The sequence below is a fragment of the Schistocerca gregaria genome, chromosome 9 (assembly GCF_023897955.1).
Source record: "Schistocerca gregaria isolate iqSchGreg1 chromosome 9, iqSchGreg1.2, whole genome shotgun sequence".
Classification (NCBI taxonomy): domain Eukaryota; kingdom Metazoa; phylum Arthropoda; class Insecta; order Orthoptera; family Acrididae; genus Schistocerca; species Schistocerca gregaria.
In genome coordinates, this window is record NC_064928.1 from 237,615,666 (window position 1) to 237,634,707 (window position 19,042).

At 40.1% G+C, this 19,042-nt stretch overlaps 1 protein-coding gene across 1 annotated transcript in view; it reads right to left on the reverse strand.

Moving 5' to 3' along the window:
• The window catches only part of LOC126291657 (nuclear RNA export factor 1-like), a 143,115-nt gene that overhangs the window by 26,765 nt on the left and 97,308 nt on the right, over positions 1–19,042 (reverse strand). The window contains exon 11 of the mRNA XM_049985230.1: positions 8,166–8,392. Within this exon, the coding sequence (XP_049841187.1) occupies positions 8,166–8,392 (227 nt within the window). The remainder of the gene's footprint in view (positions 1–8,165; positions 8,393–19,042) is intronic.

Consider the following 19,042-nt stretch of genomic DNA (forward strand, 5'->3'; position numbering starts at 1 on the left):
GGTTCTGATGACAGCTTTTTATATATTTTCATCTTCGAGCATTTTACATGCTACTGATGTTAATAGTTTGTAAAACTGAATAACGCATAATAATACATATAACTATATTAAAGAAAGCACTTAAATCTTGTAGATTTTCATACGATAAACACAATTAATTTCTTTTGCAAAATTGAGAAATTCCTATATTACACAGAAAGCCTTCTTTCTTTTTAAGTCAGTTTTGTACAACATTTCTGAATGTTTTTAATGAGGTAGTGTGTGCTTCTGGTAGCAGTGCACTGAACGGTTTTACTCTATGGTACGTATAATTCTTTTTTTTTAGTCTTGCTTAGTCTTCTAAACAGTTGGTCAATCTTTTCTTTGTCACAAGTATTGTTACCCCCCCTCCCCCCATGAACCATGGACCTTGCCGTTGGTGGGGAGGCTTGCGTGCCTCAGCGATAGAGATGGCCGTACCGTAGGTGCAACCACAACGGAGGGGTATCTGTTGAGAGGCCAGACAAACATGTGGTTCCTGAAGAGGGGCAGCAGCCTTTTCAGTAGTTGCAGGGGCAACAGTCTGGATGATTGACTGATCTGGCCTTGCAACATTAACCAAAACGGCCTTGCTGTGCTGGTACTGCGAACGGCTGAAAGCAATGGGAAACTACAGCCGTAATTTTTCCCAACGACATGTAGCTTTACTGTATGATTAAATGATGATGGCGTCCTAATGGGTAAAATATTCCGGAGGTAAAATAGTCCCCCATTCGGATCTCCGGGCGGGGACTACTCAGGAGGACGTCGTTATCCGGAGAAAGAAAACTGGCGTTCTACGGATCGGAGCGAGGAATGTCAGATCCCTTAATCGGGCAGGTAGGTTAGAAAATTTAAAAAGGGAAATGGATAGGTTAAAGTTAGATATAGTGGGAATAAGTGAAGTTCGGTGGCAGGAGGAACAAGACTTTTGGTCAGGTGAATACAGGGTTATAAATACAAAACCAAATAGGGGTAATGCAGGAGTAGGTCTAATAATGAATAAAAAAAATAGGAGTGCGGGTAAGCTACTACAAACAGCATAGTGAACGCATTATTGTGGCCAAGATAGACACAAAGCCCATGCCTACTACAGTAGTACAAGTTTATATGCCAACTAGCTCTGCAGATGATGAAGAAATTGATGAAATGTATGATGAGATAAAAGAAATTATTCAGGTAGTGAAGGGAGACGAAAATTTAATAGTCATGGGTGACTGGAATTCGTCAGTAGGAAAAGGGAGAGAAGGAAACATAGTAGGTGATTATGGATTGGGGCTAAGAAATGAAAGAGGAAGCCGTCTGGTAGAATTTTGCACAGAGCATAACTTAATCATAGCTAACACTTGGTTCAAGAATCATAAAAGAAGGTTGTATACATGGAAGAATCCTGGAGATACTAAAAGGTATCAGATAGATTGTATATTGGTAAGACACTGATTTAGAAATCACGTTTTAAATTGTAAGACATTTCCAGGGGCAGATGTGGACTCTGACCACAATCTATTGGTTATGAACTGTAGGTTAAAACTGAAGAAACTGCAAAAAGGTGGGAATTTAAGGACATGGGATCTGGATAAGCTGAAAGAACCAGAGGTTGTACAGAGTTTCAAGGAGAGCATAAGGGAACGACAGGAATGGGGGAAAGAAACACAGTAGAAGAAGAATGGGAAGCTCTGAGGGATGAAGTAGTGAAGGCAGCAGAGGATAAAGTAGGTAAAAAGGCGAGGGCTGCTAGAAATCCTTGGGTAACAGAAGAAATATTGAATTTAATTGATGAAAGGAGAAAATATAAAAAATGCAGTAAATGAAGCAGGCAAAAAGGAATACAAACGTCTCAAAAATGAGATTGACAGGAAGTGAAAAATGGCTAAGCAGGGATGGCTAGAGGACAAATGTAAGGATGTAGAAGCTTATCTCACTAGGGGTAAGATAGATACTGCCTACAGGAAAATTAAAGAGACCTTTGGAGAGAAGAGAACCACGTGTATGAATATCAAGAGCTCAGATGGCAACCCAGTTCTAAGCAAAGGAGGGAAGGCAGAAAGGTGGAAGGAGTATATAGAAGGTTTATACAAGGGCGATGTACTTGAGGACAATATTATGGAAATGGAAGAGGATGTAGATGAAGACGAAATGGGAGATAAGATACTGCGTGAAGAGTTTGACAGAGCACTGAAAGAAATAAGTCAAAACAAGGCTCCTGGAGTAGACAACATTCCATTAGAACTACTGACGGCCTTGGGAGAGCCAGTCATGACAAAACCCTACCATCTGGTGAGCAAGATGTATGAGACAGGCAAAATACCCTCAGACTTCAAGAAGAATATAATAATTCCAATCCCAAAGAAAGAAGGTGCTGACAGATGTGAAAATTGCTGAACTATCAGTTTAATAAGTCACAGCTGCAAAATACTAACGCGAATTCTTTACAGACGAAGGAAAAACTGGTAGATGCGGACCTCGGGGAGGATCAGTTTGGATTCCGTAGATATGTTGGAACACGTGAGGCAATACTGACCTTATGACTTATCTTAGAAGAAATATTAAGAAAAGGCAAAACTACATTTCTAGCATTTGTAGACTTAGAGAAAGCTTTTGAGAATGTTGACTGGAATACTCTCTTTCAAATTCTGAAGGTGGCTGGGTTAAAATACAGGGAGCGAAAGGCTATTTACAATTTGTACAGAAACCAGATGGCAGTTATAAGAGTCGAGGGGCATGAAAGGGAAGCAGTGGTTGGGAAAGGAGTGAGACAGGGTTGTAGCCTCTCCCTGGTGTTATTCAATCTGTATATTGAGCAAGCAGTAAAGGAAACAAAAGAAAAATTTGGAGTAGGTATTAAAATTCATGGAGAAGAAGTAAAAACTTTGAGGTTCGCAGATGGCATTGTAATTCTGTCAGAGACGGCAAATGACTTGGAAGAGCAGTTGAACGGAATGGACAGTGTCTTGAAAGGAGGATATAAGATGAACATCAACAAAAGCAAAACGAGGATAATGGAATGTAGTCAAATTAAATCAGGTGATGCTGAGGGAATTAGATTAGGAAACGAGACACTTAAAGTAGTAAAGGAGTTTTGCTAATTAGGAAGTAAAATAACTGATGATGGTCGAAGTAGAGAGGATATAAAATGTAGACTGGCAATGGCAAGGAAAGCGTTTCTGAAGAAGAGAAATTTGTTAACATCGAATATAGATTTATGTATCAGGAAGTCGTTTCTGAAAGTATTTGTATGGAGTGTAGTCATGTATGGAAGTGAAACATGGACAATAAATAGTTTGGACAAGAAGAGAATAGAAGCTTTCAAAATGTGGTGCTACAGAAAAATGCTGAAGATAAGGTGGATATATCACATAACTAATGAGGAGGTATTGAACAGGATTGGGGAGAAGAGAAGTTTGTGGCACAACTTGACTAGAAGAAGGGATCGGTTGGTAGGACATGTTTTGAGGCATGAAGGGATCACAATTTTAGCATTGGAGGGCAGCGTGGAGGGTAAAAATCGTAGAGGGAGACCAAGAGATGAATACACTAAGCAGATTCAGAAGAATGTAGGTTGCAGTAGGTACTGGGAGATGAAGAGGCTTGCACAGGATAGAGTGGCATGGAGAGCTGCATCAAACCAGTCTCAGGACCGAAGACAACAACAACAACAACAACATGTATTGTTACAGTGAAATGAATGCCTTAATGTGTAGCTCTGTGTTCTCTTTTGTGTAAACCAGGCAACTAAGCACAAATAATGATGGGACTGTTATGACAACCAGCTTCTTTAAAAGTGGCCTATAAGATAAATTGTTTTTCAGGACACTCAATACACATCTGACAGCCTTTCTTTGTCACATAAAAACTCTCTCTGCACTAGGGGAGCTGCCACAAAGCAGTATGAAGTATGTTATATGGCTATGAAAAAAATTTCGTAATATGACCTGCTTTCACTCACACGTTCCAAATCTAAGTATCAGGTATATGACTCTTGAAAATTTAGTACATACAGAATCTGTATGGAGTTTCCAGGTTAATTTGGAATTCAAGCTTACAGACAGAAGTTTAATTGACATACAATTGTTGTTGGTATTGCGTAGATTAAAAATAACACTTTCAGTTTTATTCTGATTAACAGGTAATCCACTGTCCTTAAACCAGACACTACAAATTCTTTGGTTTGCTTTGTTCCTTTAGGTCCCCTATGTCATTTTTGATTACAATGAAAGAACAGATTTACATGGCATGATACTTAGTATGTCATTAATATGGATTATAAACAACAAGGGTCCCAGTACAGAACCTTGAGACACGTGTCTTGAAATATTTGGGAATACAAAGCTCATACCATTAAAGTGTATCTTCTGCTTGCTATTGTCACGATAGAATTCTACAAGAGTGAGCTCTGCATCTCGAATGCCGTAGCACCTCAGTGCTTCTATGATGATACACAGTCATACACTTTGAGAAGACAGTGATTATCAACAAATAACCTGTCTCTTTTTTATGTACAGGGACAACTACTGTTATCTTTAAGCAGGCTGGAAAAGAACAACTCATAAAAAATCTAATTTATTAATAAACAAAGTGAGTCTAGTATAATGTCCACTATCTTTTCAATAACAAAATTTGACAGGCCATACAAGCATCGTGATATTGAATTGATAAATTCTGCTATAGATATTGTTACGTAAATGACAGCAATTTGTGCCTTCTTGAATGTTGCACATTTGTTGTGCAATATGAATATCTTTGTTTCTATAGATGTTTACCAATGCTTGATTTAAAGTTGCCATTCTGTTTTTCTGAGTGTTCTTTGTTACCAGAATTAATATGGAAATAAAGCATTAGGTACTCTTTTGACTGACACAACTGTGGAAGTAGACAATAACAACTCCATCTCGAAACATATTCCCCTCAAATGGCTCAAGCAATCTCATCACAGCATTTTTCAAGCAAAAATATCAGTGAAACAGCTAACAATGAGCCTATTGCTTCAAAGCCCTGGGATTCTATTTTAGGCAAAAGGATGCAGGTTCTGCAAATAACAAAGCAATGACAATTTTTCACCAAAATATAAAGGGACTTACAAGTGAAATAAATGAAATTATCTTCTCTTAGAGAATCCACAAGAGGTAAAGGTTGATGTATTATGTGTCAGTGAAGACCACAGGAAAGATGTTGAAATGTTGCAGCTTAATGGTTACTGTCTAGCAACACATTACTCCAGAACTATCTTTGAGAAAGGTGGTGGTGTAATTTACGTAAAAAAATAATATATCTTACAAAGCATTAGATTTAAAGAGTCACTGCATGGAGAACATATTGAAATATGTGGAGTACAGATTACTATAAATGACTTGCCAGTTGCAGTGATAGTACTTTACAGGGCTCCTACAGGTAACATGATCCAAGAATTTAATAACTGCAGGTGATATGAATTTAAATTTTCTAAATGAGAGCAATAGTAATGTAGATTTAGAACATTTGATTGAGTCTTTTAATGTGATGCCAGTGGTGGATTTTCGAACCAGGGGTATTAATAACTGTCAAAATATGATTGACAAACCTATAAATAAGCCAAGAGTCAATGGTATCACACTATATGTCCAACCATGATGGTCAATGACTTACACTGACAGACATTAATCTGTACAGTGTGACAGTTCGTAGTGTTATTGGAAATCTTTTAGGGTGATGATTGATGAGAGCTTTAAAAATTTCAACTACAGCCTGCACGAGATAGATTGGAGCCCTGTTTACAGTGAAGCATGTCAATAACAAGTAAATGAATTAATGTCTTACTTTGAAGCTACCTTTCTTAAAAAAAAAAAAGGGCCATGTAACCACTGACAGGAAGATCTGGCTCACTGCGGAAATACAAACATCTGGCAGAACAAAGAGGATGATGTACAATTCTCACAAAACTTGTTCGGCCCAAGAAACAGCAGCACTACAACTTAGCTGTAGCACTCTAAGGAAGGTAATAAATAAATCTAAGAATATGTGCATAAAAACTGAAAAATTAGAAAACAAAATAAAAACAATTTGAAATGTGATAAAAAGAGGGAAACTGGCAGAAAAACAGGAAACATGACACAAATAGAAATTAAAAAAGGTGACAATATTATAAAGAAATTTGAAATGGTTGCAGAAATATTGAACAAACATTTTTTGACAGCAGCAGAGAAGTGGATGAAGCACTGGTTCTTCTACAGAAAGTAATCAGCAACAGAACCCCACAGATATCCTTACCTTCTATTCAATAAATGATACTGAAAGAATAATTAAGTTATTAAAAAATAAATAGTCCATTGGTGCGGACAATATTTCTAAGGAATACTGAAATATATGAGTTCAGTCTTATGCAACATGTTCAATACACTTCTCCAAGGATTTGTCCTTGGACCACTAAAATTAGCTGTAGTGATATTTCTCATCATCTCAACTTCCACAAATTCCTCAACAATCTTTTGAAAAAGGGCAAATAATATGGTTTGGCTGTACTGTTTACTCATGGCTTCAGTAATACCTAAAGGACTAGAATCAGACTGTAAAGCTGATGACCCATTCAGAGAACCTGCCTCCTCTGAGTGGGAGACCTTAAATTGCAGTGTGCCACAACGATATTTTTTTTCATTAATGACCTCCCTCTCTGTTTCGATATAAAGAGTAAATTATCCTTTTTGCAGACAATACTTCAATTCTCACTGATGAATTGTCATGGGAACCATCTTGAACGAGATACGTACAGTTTAAAATTTTAAACTGGTTTTCTTCAAATGGTCTATCACTCAATGCAGATAAAACCCATTATAGGAGGTTTCATATGTCTCAAAGAAATCTTGAAAAAATTAAGAAAAAGTTTAGAAATAAACCAATTTAAAAATCTGAAGATACAAAACTACTGGGTCCTTATAGAGACAGCAAATGTAACTGATCAACCCACATTCTTAATCTTTTTGAAAGACATAGCTCAGCAATATTTGCACTATGAATTACTGCTTCTGTGGCTGAAGTAGATACTATTAAAGCTTCCTCTTTTGGATTCTTTTATTCATTAATGTCAAAGGATAGTTAAAAAGAAAAAAGAAAAAAAAGTATCAAGTTATCAGGGTAATGAGTGATATTCACCATACAAGTTATTTATTTCGCAAAATGGTGATCCTTCACAGGTCCTCACAGTATATTTTTTCCTTGTTGACCTTTGTATGTAATAACTTTCCTTTGTACAAAGACAACAGTGAATGCCATGACTATAACACACAAAATAAAAACAGTTTGCACATTGAACTAAAAGTCTAAATCTGGCCCCTGAGGTATCACGGAATTGTTAATTTGGTAAAAGAGAGAAAAGTGTGTGTGTGTGTGTGTGTGTGTGTGTGTGTGTGTGTGTGTGTGGGCGCGAGAGAGAGAGAGAGAGAGAGAGAGAGAGAGAGAGAGAGAGCGGTGGGTGGGTGGGTGGGTGGGTGGGTGGGTGGGGGGTGCGGCGGCGGCGGCATATACCATTTCCGAAGGATATATGAAATGATGTGTTTGGTTCAAATTTCTATGTGCATAGAATTTCTGAACTGATCCCCTGGAAACCGAAAAGGAAGGCAATATACAAGCAAAATAATGGATGTGTAACATTGTAACATTTGACAAAGCCACAGGCATTTTTTACAATGGAAATAAGTCAGTCACTCATTGATACAGGGTGAGAAGGAATCTGACATCATATCAAACCTGAGGGGCTGGTCTAATATAAGAAAATTGCTAATGTTTAAAATAATATTATCTTTAAACTTAGTGGTAGATCGAAACTGTGTGCTGGACTGGGATTCAAACCTGGAATATTTGTCTTTCGGTGACCAAATGCTCTCCTGACTGAGTTTCCCTGCCCGACTTATGACCCATCCCATAGCTTCGAGTCCCAGTCTGGTACACATAATCTGCTGTAGAGTGAAAATTCACTCTGGAAATATTATTCTGAATAATTCCCCACTGCCGCAAATAAACTCAGAGTGACCTGGTGTAGTGGTTAAGGCACTCAAACCCATGTCATTCTAATTTGTGGTTTCCATTGTCTTCCAAAGCTATTTCATTTATGTGAGAAAGGAAAAGAGAGAGAGAGAGAGAGAGAGAGAGAGAGAGAGAGAGACTGACTTTCCTTTTACCTTGCATTGGGAGTTGTAAATTGTGCATCCAAATATAAACTGCAAAGTGAGAAGTAAGCCTTCTCATGGTACAATCCACGGAGTTTCATTCGATCAGGGTCATCATAGAGGGTGAAAAAGTGCTCGATGAACTGGTCAGCAAATTCACCTGGGTCACCAGTACCATTCACAATGAAATTCGGCTTCCAGTAAGGCAGATGTGCTGTGGTGTGTAGGTAAGTCCCATCCTTAATACAAAATAAAACACATACAATTACAAATGTTACACTAACAACACATTTTGTTTACCACAAAATCACCCTGCATATAACAGATAAGGGAAAAACAGTTCAACAGCTTATCATAGTTTTGTGTATGCATGTGTGTATGTGTCAGATGACCAAACACAACATTAATACATGTGAGAATTCTTTGACGTTTTACACACATTACAATATGTAAACATGGAAACGCCACAGAACAATTAACAAGTTCTTGTTGTGAAAGAGATTGTGTGTCGCAATCTACAGATTGGAAATCGGTATGAATACATGTTTATAAATCTGAAAGCAGCTAGTGAAGAGGTGGGACATAAATTCTTGCATAACACCGAACAAAAACATCATGAGGAGGAACATCGAGCAATCACTTATCAACTAAAGGACCTCTTGCAGTTGCATTGTTGACAGAGGAATCAAGAAAACTGGCAAGGTGCACATTATGGATAACATGTACATAGTTTTGCTTCACAATTCTGACCTAAAATGTTGTACTTATTTTCACCTAACTACCACGAAAGAAACATTTCATTCTTTTGAACTCAAGTAGCAACTGGTGGGGAATGTCAAAGAAGAACTAAATAACTTTCTATCACATTTTACAGATCTGATTACTTGTGAGATTCAGAACTTGTAACTGACAATATTCCTCTCAAGCAACACTGATTTCCAACAGTCATTGTACAATCATCAAGTATCCTAACACACATCAATTGACAGTGTTGCTCCCACTCAAGCACTGGATATGCACAGATAGTACTTTCTACATTTGCAGTTCAGTATTTTGTCAACAGATTACAAAGAAGTGTTGATAAGCAAATGAGGAAAGAAACATAATATTTCACAATGTGAAATAAAAAAAAAAAAGCTTCTATATGAAAACAAAGTCTGACATCAAGCCCGAGTAGACAGTAAGCAGATGAAATTTTTCACATTCCCTAAGGGATGTGAGATGGTTGACAACTGAATGTGTATGAAAACAATGGTACATAAAAGTATCTGATGAACAAAGCACTAATCTAAATAGCACCAGCTTGTTCTTAGCATGCTAGAGAACAGATTGCCAGGCAAAGTGCTACAGTATCAACCCCAGGGAAGCATTGATATAAAGACATGGTCCAATGTGTGAACAGTTTCTGTAGTCACAGAACACAAGATACCCAAACTGCTAATGGATGATGATGATGATGATGATGATGATGACAATGACGATAGAATACACACAGTGGGTTTAGAAAGAAATAAGAGCTGTCAGGTAGCATACACTTTTTTTCCTTTATTCAACGTAAATAAAGGAAACTTTAATGCATGTTTTGCTAGTCTGCATTTCATAAAACATGTAAGGTATACTTATAGTGGTTTAAATACAAGAAAAGTAATATTTTAGGCAATGGAATGAATTAATCTTATAACTGACATCTTATACTTTTTAAAAATATATAAGAATAAATTTATAAAAATACTTCACTATATTCAGGAAGTCATATTCATTCAGAGAGGATAAAATTTTTTTTTAAGCTTTAAAAAGGTCATAAACACAGGCATAGACACAGAAGAGTCATTTTTCTTGTGCACTGGAAAAGGCTGTTCTGTGATAATTTAAGTCAATGAAGAACGGAAAGAAAGATTGAGGGTGTTGAAGATTGAAATTATCATTCCACTGGGGCTGTAAACCTTATGTCAAAATTAAAAATACATTGACATTGATGATAGGCCTGTTTCAGTTTATAACCACTGCCTAATGATTCTCACATCTACCTGGTGCATGCATGACATTTCTGCATTGACCACTTTTCAATTTTGCAAACATATGCATCAACAGATGCGTTTGCAAGTGCTGTCAAGTAATGTCAAGAGCAAATGCATTGTTGTGGAAGTTCACTTACTGAATAGTCCTCACTACTTCAGGCATGTGGGAGGGTGGGTGAGTGAGTGAGAGGGCGGGTGGGCAGGGAGTAAGTAAGCGGCCTTATACAGTTTTATGTAAAACATTCCTGGTCCACAATATATGCCACCACAGGTGGCAAAACAGTTGACTTTTGATAAAATATTAATGAATGGGAAAAGCTGTTTTGTTGTATTTTATTTTATTTTATTTGAAAGATGATAATATTCTGATAGGAATGGTACCTTCAGTAGTGAAATATCAGACAATTTCAATGTTTTATATTTTTCCTATTAACACTAGTACACAGCATTACAGTGTCTGGAAAGGAGAACTTTCACTTTTCAGTGTAACAGGATTTATAAACAATGTTTGCTTTTTAACTTCTTTGTCTAATTTCTTAATTGCAATTGCTTTCTATTTTCATCAGCTCAAAAGTACCAAACAGAAAAATTCTGAGAATTTAACAGAAATTATGTAGGATACTACATATTTTGAGAAAGAGAAAATGCCAAATTGCTTCTGGAATTTCTGTTTTTTAAAATCAACTCTTGAATTTGGTGCCTCTCATAGATGTGATCCACAGCTGCTGACTCTGATACCGTAAAGGATTCTACCCTCAAGTTGACATCAGTAATGTAGTATAAGCCCAAAATGGCTGAGACCAAAGTGTGGATACACTGACATTCTCATCATATATGTTGAATATATTTATCTAAAAACAAAGATGATGTGACTTACCAAACAAAAGCGCTGGCAGGTTGATAGACACCCAATCCCGGAAGCGGAAAGACTTACCTTAGGGGGAAAAAAGGACAGGTATACACTCGCGTGCACACACACACATATCCATCCGCACATGCACAGACACAAGCAGACATTTGTAAAGGCGAAGAGTTTGGGCAGAGATGTCAGTCGAGGCGAAAGTACAGAGTCAAAGATGTTGTTGAAAGACAGGTGAGGTATGAGCGGGGGCAACTTGAAATTAGCGGAGGTTGAGGCCTGGTGGATAACGAGAAGAGAGGATATATTGAAGGGCAAGTTCCCATCTCCGGAGTTCGGATAGGTTGGTGTTGGTGGGAAGTATCCAGATAACCCGGACGGTGTAACACTGTGCCAAGATGTGCTCGCCGTGCACCAAGGCATGTTTAGCCACAGGGTGATCATCATTACCAACAAACGCTGTCTGCCTGTGTCCATTCATGCGAATGAACAGTTTGTTGCTGGTCATTCCCACATAGAAAGCTTCACAGTGTAGGCAGGTCAGTTGGTAAATCATGTGGGTGCTTTCACACGTGGCTCTGCCTTTGATCGTGTACACCTTCCGGGTTACAGGACTGGAGTAGGTGGTGGTGGGAGGGTGCACGGGACAGGTTTTACACCAGGGGCAGTTATACGGGTAGGAGCCAGAGGGTAGGGAAGGTGGTTTGGGGATTTCTTAGGGATGAACCAAGAGGTTATGAAGGTTAGGTGGACGGCGGAAAGATACTCTTGGTGGAGTGGGGAGGATTTCATGAAGGATGGATCTCATTTCGGGGCAGGATTTTAGGAAGTCGTATCCCTGCTGGAGAGCCACATTCAGAGTCTCATCCAGTCCCGGAAAGTATCCTGTCAGAAGTGGGGCACTTTTGGGGTTCTTCTGTGGGAGGTTCTGGGTTTGAGGGGATGAGGAAGTGCCTCTGGTTATTTACTTCTGTACAAGGTCGGGAGGGTAGTTGCGGGATGCGAAATCTGTTTTCAGGTTGTTGGTGTAATGGTTCAGGGATTCCGGACTGGAGCAGATTCGTTTACCACAAAGACCTAGGCTGTAGGGAAGCAACCGTTTGATGTGAAATGGGTGGCAGCTGTCAAAATGGAGGTACTGTTGCTGGTTGGTGGGTTTGATGTGGACGGACGTGTGAAGCTGGCCATTGGACGGATGGAGGTCAATGTCAAGGAAAGTGGCATGGGATTTGGAGTAGGACCAGGTGAATCTGATGGAACCAAAGGAGTTGAGGTTGGAGAGGAAATTCTGGAGTTGTTCTTCAGTGTGAGTCCAGATCATGAAGATAGTCATCAATAAATCTGTACCAAACTTTGGGTTGGCAGGCCTGGGTAACCAAGAAGGCTTCCTCTAAGCGACCCATGAATAGGTTGGCATACGAGGGGGCCATCCTGGTACCCATGGATGTTCCCTTTAATTGATGGTATGTCTGGCCCTCAAAAATGAAGAAGTTGTGGGTCAGGATGAAGCTGGCTAAGGTAATGAGGAAAGAGGTTTTAGGTAGGGTGGCAGGTGATCGGCGTGAAAGGAAGTGCTCCATCGCAGCGAGGCCCTAGACGTGCGGGATATTTGTGTACAGGGAAGTAGCATCAATGGTTACAAGGATGGATTCCGGGGGTAACAGATTGGGTAAGGATTCCAGGCATTCGAGAAAGTGGTTGGTGTCTTTAATGACGGATGGGAGACTGCATGTAATGGGTTGAAGGTGTTGATCTACGTAGGCAGAGATACGTTCTGTGGGGGCTTGTTAACCAGCTACAATGGGGGACGGGGGGGGATTGGGTTTGTGAATTTTAGGTAGAAGGTAGAGGTGTGGGGTGTCGGTGGGGTCAGGAGGTTGATGGATTCAGCTGAAAGGTTTTGTAGGGGGCCTAAGGTTCTGAGGATTCCTTGAAGCTCCGCCTGGACATCAGGAATGGGGTTACCTTTGCAAACTTTGTATGTAGTGTTGTCTGAAAACTGACGCAGTCCCTCAGCCACATATTCCCGACGAGCAAGTACCACGGTTGTGGAACCCTTGTCAGCCGGAAGAATGACGATGGATCGATCAGCCTTCAGATCACGGATAGCCTGGGCTTCAGCAGTGGTGATGTTGGGAGTAGGATTAAGGTTTTTTAAGAAGGATTGAGAGGCAAGGCTGGAAGTCAGAAATTACTGGAAGGTTTGGAGAGGGTGATTTTGAGGAAGAGGAGGTGGGCCCCGCTGTGATGGAGGACGGAACTGTTCAATTTGGATAGTGTCTTGGGGAGTTGGATCATTAGGAGTAGGATTAGGATAATTTTTCTTTGTGGCAATGTGATATTTCCAGCAGAGAGTACAAGGGTACGACAGTGTGAAAGCATCCATGTGATTTACCAACTGACCTGCCTACACTGTGAAGCTTTCTATGTGGGAATGACCAGCAACAAACTGTCCATTCACATGAATGGACACAGGCAGACAGTGTTTGTTGGTAATGAGGATCACCCTGTGGCTAAACGTGCCTTGGTGCACGGCCAGCACATCTGGGCACAGTGTTACACCATCCGGGTTATCTGGATACTTCCCACTAACACCAACCTGTCAGAACTCCGGAGATGGGAACTTGCCCTACAGTATATCCTCTCTTCTCATTATCCGCCAGGCCTCAACCTCCACTAATTTCAAGTTGCCGCCGCTCATACCTCACCTGTCTTCCAACAACATCTTTGACTCTGTACTTTCGCCTCGACTGTCATCTCTGCCCAAATTCTTTGCCTTTACAAATGTCTGCTTGTGTCTGTATATGTGCGGATGGATACGTGTGTGTGTGTGTGTGTGTGTGTGTGTGTGTGTGTGTGTGTGTGTGTGTGCGCGCGTGTGTGTGCGCGTGTGTGTGCGCGTGTGTGTGCGCGTGTGTGCGCGCGCGCGAGTGCATACCTGTCCTTTTTTCCCCCTAAGGTAAGTCTTTCCGCTCCGGTGATTGGAATGACTCCTTACCCTCTCCCTTAAAACCCACATCCTTTTGTCTTTCCCTCTCCTTCCCTCTTTCCTGATGAAGCAACTGTTGGTTGCGAAAGCTTGAATTTTGTGTGTATGTTTGTGTCTGTTTGTGTGTCTATCAACCTGCCAGCGCTTTTGTTTGGTAAGTCACATCATCTTTGTTTTTAGATATATTTTTCCGACGTGGAATGTTTCCCTCTATTATATTCATATAATTAATCTCGAATATATTTATCTGTTGATATATTTTTAATATAAACGTGAAAGCTTTACAAATTAATCAGTTTGTGTATAACAAGAACTAAACACCCCAGAATATATAATAACCACCAAATAATTACAACACAATGGAGTAAAAAAAATAAAAAAGAACTGCCAATATCAATTTACATACCTTTACATGTCCCCTAAATTAACAGTGACACAAATTATGAAGTCTAAATGTCCTATCACTCTTCCACTTACTTCAAAAGGCCACCGGTTCTCATACATGTTTCATGTCTGTCATTGCCAAATGGTTTCCTGGAAGCATTGGGTAACATTTCTTCAGAAGGCAGATGTTCAACATTAACAACACCTGACTCAACATTCCATACAGAAGACTTCCTATTGCTTCTTGACACAGTAGTTCGATATCACCTGATTCGGCTGCTACGAAGTTCAAACCAAGTTCAAGTGGTGTTGACACCGGCTTGGCTTCACTCATTCCAAATTTCTCCGGAACAATTTTTTCCTAGGATTTCTGGGAGATCCAAATTTGTTCCTTTATCACAATCCTATTTAATTTCCATGCCTAGGCATTGGCAAACCTGTCCTAAATCTTTTACCTCAAAAAAACTCTTCAAGGAACTTTTGAACTGATTCGAGAAACTTCTGTCATTAGAGAATAACAACATTTTGCCGACATATAAAGCTACGATGACTAGTTTGGTGCCATCTCTGTGAAAATATATATATGGATCAGTGTTTGATCTATTCAATTTCAGTTTTCTTAATACCTCATCAATTTTTTGATTCCAATTTCTACCAGCCTGTTTGAGTCCATAAACAGCTTTCTTCAGCCTCCAGGAGTTACAAAATTTTCTGGTGGAATGACATAAATTTCTTCATTCAAGTCTCCATAGAGATAAGCAGTAGTCATGGCAACATGGTCAATCTTCAGGGTCACTTGAGCTGTCATAGACAAGAGATATCTAACGGATGTATGCCTGACCACTCGTGTGAAGATTTCCTGATAATCAACATCCGGAACTTGAGTGCATCGTTTTACAATTAGACATGCCCTAACTGTTTCTGGTGTACTGCTACTCCCAGGTTTTATTTTTAATACTCACTTCGTCGTGAGTGGTTTGTGTCCCCTGGGCAGGTCTACTTCTTCAAATGTGTTATTACGAACTATGGATGGAAATTCATTCTTCATTGCTTTTTTGTATTCTTCATCATTTGCCCCTTTCAAAGCTTCTTTGATATCAATGTCCTCACATGGAAGTCCTTGTTTCAAATGGTAAGTAACATGATTGGGCCATGTCTTGGGTTTTGGTTCTCTGTTTGACCTTCGAGGTGTAACCTCTTGAACTATGTTTCGATTCTCATGACCCTTGTCTTGAGCTTCAGTTTCTACTGAATCACTGTCAAAGGCATAAAAGGGTTCATTAGCACTGTCTTCTGATCTAATTTCTTCTTCAGTTTGTGAAGTACTGTTGTCCTGAAGAACTGCTTCTTGTTCCAATCCCAAGATAATGTTCCTCTGTCTTCAAACTAGAAAAACTTCCATCCTCCAGCAATTTTACATCCCTGCTGACAATTATCTGGACAGTCTCCATATTGATGAATCAATAGCTTTTGCTTGCCTGACAGTAGCCTACAAATGTCGACTTCTGCAACTTCCCACTTCTTGCATTGGGGTTTTGGAATGTGAACCATTGCACTGCAGCCAAAAATTCTCAGATGTGATAAAAAAGGCTTTCTTCCTATGCCAAAGTTCATTTGGCGTCTTATCTCTGAGTGTGGTGGATGGTAAACGATTTGATAGGTACGCAGCTGTAGACATAGCTTCAACCCAATACTCATTTGGTAGGTTAGCATCAAACATCGTAGTATGAGCCTTTTCAGCCAATGTTCTATTAGCCTTGGCAACACCATTTTCCTGTGGATTATAACATACTGTAAGTTGGGGGATGATATCCTTAGAAGCCATAAATCCTTTTAGCTCATCATTGACATATTTCTCCCTGCCTGGTCTTCCATCATGGCTTTGGGGTTTACAAATATCTGTGTTCCCTCAGATGTTTTCTTCAACAAATAAACAAACTTGAATCTTGAAAAATCATCAATAAATAAGAGAAAATAATGATTTTATAAATTATGAAGTGCAGCAATCAGTCGGCCTTTTTGGATTTTATTATGCAAATCCAGATTTCAGCTAGTAGTTAGCCATTCTCAATGTGCTATTTTTTATTGTCAATGTATATAAGTCCCTGTTGTTCGGGCGTCAGTCACAGTTCTTTGAAATAATGATTTCCACTAATAGATTGTCTCCATTTGCCCACACAAATCAGAATGTATTAAGTCTAAGTCATGTTAATATACCTTTTGCTCGGTCTGAATGGGAGACGTGACTATTTTCGCATAAGGCACAACTCACAGGGATCCTTCACTATGATATCTCCATTTAGTCCTGCCGAAACCTTTGACAACGTAGCATACTTTTACAATTCATATGTCCTAGCCTGCGATGCCATAAGAATCGCGTATCTTTTGTATAGTAGCACTGTTTCACTTTACATGTATTTAAACAATAGATGCCACTCTTAGGCATTTGGTTCACCTTCTGCAGTGTAGATGAACCCCATTTTTTTTGTCAAAAGGCATTTAGTTCACCTTCTGCAGTGTAGATGAACCCAATTTTTTTTTGTTAAAAGGCATTTGGTTCACCTTCTGCAATGTAGATGAACCCAATTGTTTTGTTAAAAGTCACTTTATGCCCTTTGCTTACAATTTTACTAATTGAGAGCAAATTTACAGCTGTGTTTGGGATATGAATGACATCAGATGCTTCTTCTTGTACTGTTTTATCACCAGTATAGGAGGTCAGATCAACACTTCATAGTCTCTGTTACTAAGCCATCACCTCCCATGCTTGTCACTTAACTATTACATGGCTCGACAATATGGAGCTTCTTTCCATCATTAGTGATGTGAGTCGAGACACAGGCATCTAAATACCCCATATTCTTTCTGTGAGACTGTTTAACACCAGTAGCAAGAAAAGTTTTCTTTTGTTGTGTTTGTTTCATACATACATATGCATCACCGTTATTTTCTGACGAGCTTACTCCTTAGTGAGCTTACTCCTTAGAGTGCACGGTGGATACTACTCCTCCAGCAGGTGTCATAGGCTTTCTCCAAATCGAAAAACTCTGCCACAGTCTGGGATTTCCGAAGAAAACTATTCACGATATGGGTGAACAAAGTGAGGTGAGGGTCAACAACAGAACAGAGTGTTTGAAATCCACACTGTGCAGTTGTTAGTAAATTGCGAGACTCTAGCCACTGTAATAGCTGGGTATGAATCATACATTCCATCACCTTGCAAACACAGCTGATGCGAGAAATGGGGCGATAGCTGGAAGGAAGGTGTTTGTCCTTACTGGGCTTAGGCATGGGTATGGCACTGGCTTCACATCAGCATCTGGGAAATGTGTCCCCTGCCCAGATTCAGTTGCACGTATGAAGCAGAAAGTGATTGCCCACAAGAGAAAGGTGCTGCAACATCTGAAAGTGAACATCATCTGGCCCTGGGGTGGAGGATCGGGATGAAGTGACAGCGCGATCTAGTTCCCTCATAGTAAAGGTGGCATTGTAGCACTCACGATTCTGAGAAGGGAAGGGTATTCCCTGAGCCTCCTCTGCTTGTTTCCGATGTAGGAATGCAGGGTGATAGTGAGAGGAGCTCTAAATCTCCACAAAATGGCAGCACAGGGTGTCCGAGATAGCAATAGCATCCACGATGATATCGTCTGCTACTGTCAGGCTGTAAATTGGGATATGCATCCTGATTCCAGAGAGCCATCGGAGGTTGGCCCACACGACAGAAGAGGGATTGGAACTGTTAAAAGAACTAGTGAATGAAATCAAGCCAGCTTTTTTGCTATCTGAAGAATGCAATGATACTGTGCATGCAACTGTTTATAATGAATGGAGCTTGCCATCATAGGATGACGGTAAATATGCTGGGAGCATGTCTCCGTGCACAAATTGTGTCATGGTATGCCTCAGTCCACAAAAGGACCAGAACATGGTGTGGTAAAGAGGAAGCACAAGGAATGGAACATTGTGCGGCGGTAAGGATATCATTCGTAAGATATTCTACCTGGTCATCACGATTGGGGAAATGTTCGTCAAAAGTTGCCAGGGAGGAGTAAAGCCTCCAGTTGCCCTTAGTAAGCTGCCATTTGGGTGTGCATGTAGGGGGGATAGGTGTCAGCAAAAGATAGCACAAGGGAAATGGTTGCTCAAGTATGTGCCAGAGAGAACGGACCACTCAAGACAACGGGCAAAGTGGGCACTGCAGAAGGATATGTCCAAATGGAAACAGGTGTGCCTGGAGTCCGAAAGGAATATGGGAGCTTCTGTGTTAAGGCAGAAGAGAAGGTCAGCCAAGAGCGCACCTCTCGGACAGGTATTGGGAGAACCTCAAATGGGATACTGCGCATTAAAATAACCGAGCAGCAAAACGGGGTGAGGTAGTTGCCCAATAAGCTGGAGGAAGTCTGCTCTGCTGACACTGAATGACGGAGGGATGTATATGGTACAAAGGGAAAATGCCAAGTGAGGAAGGAAAAGACAAACTGCAACAGCTTGAAGGCGGGTTGCCAGGGAGATGGATTGACTATGAATGTCATCCCGTATGAGCAGCATAACTCCCATATGACAGAGTGCAATCCTTGGAGGGAAGGTCAAAACAGACCGGGAAGAAATGTGGGTGCTCAAAGTGATTGTGAGGACGCAA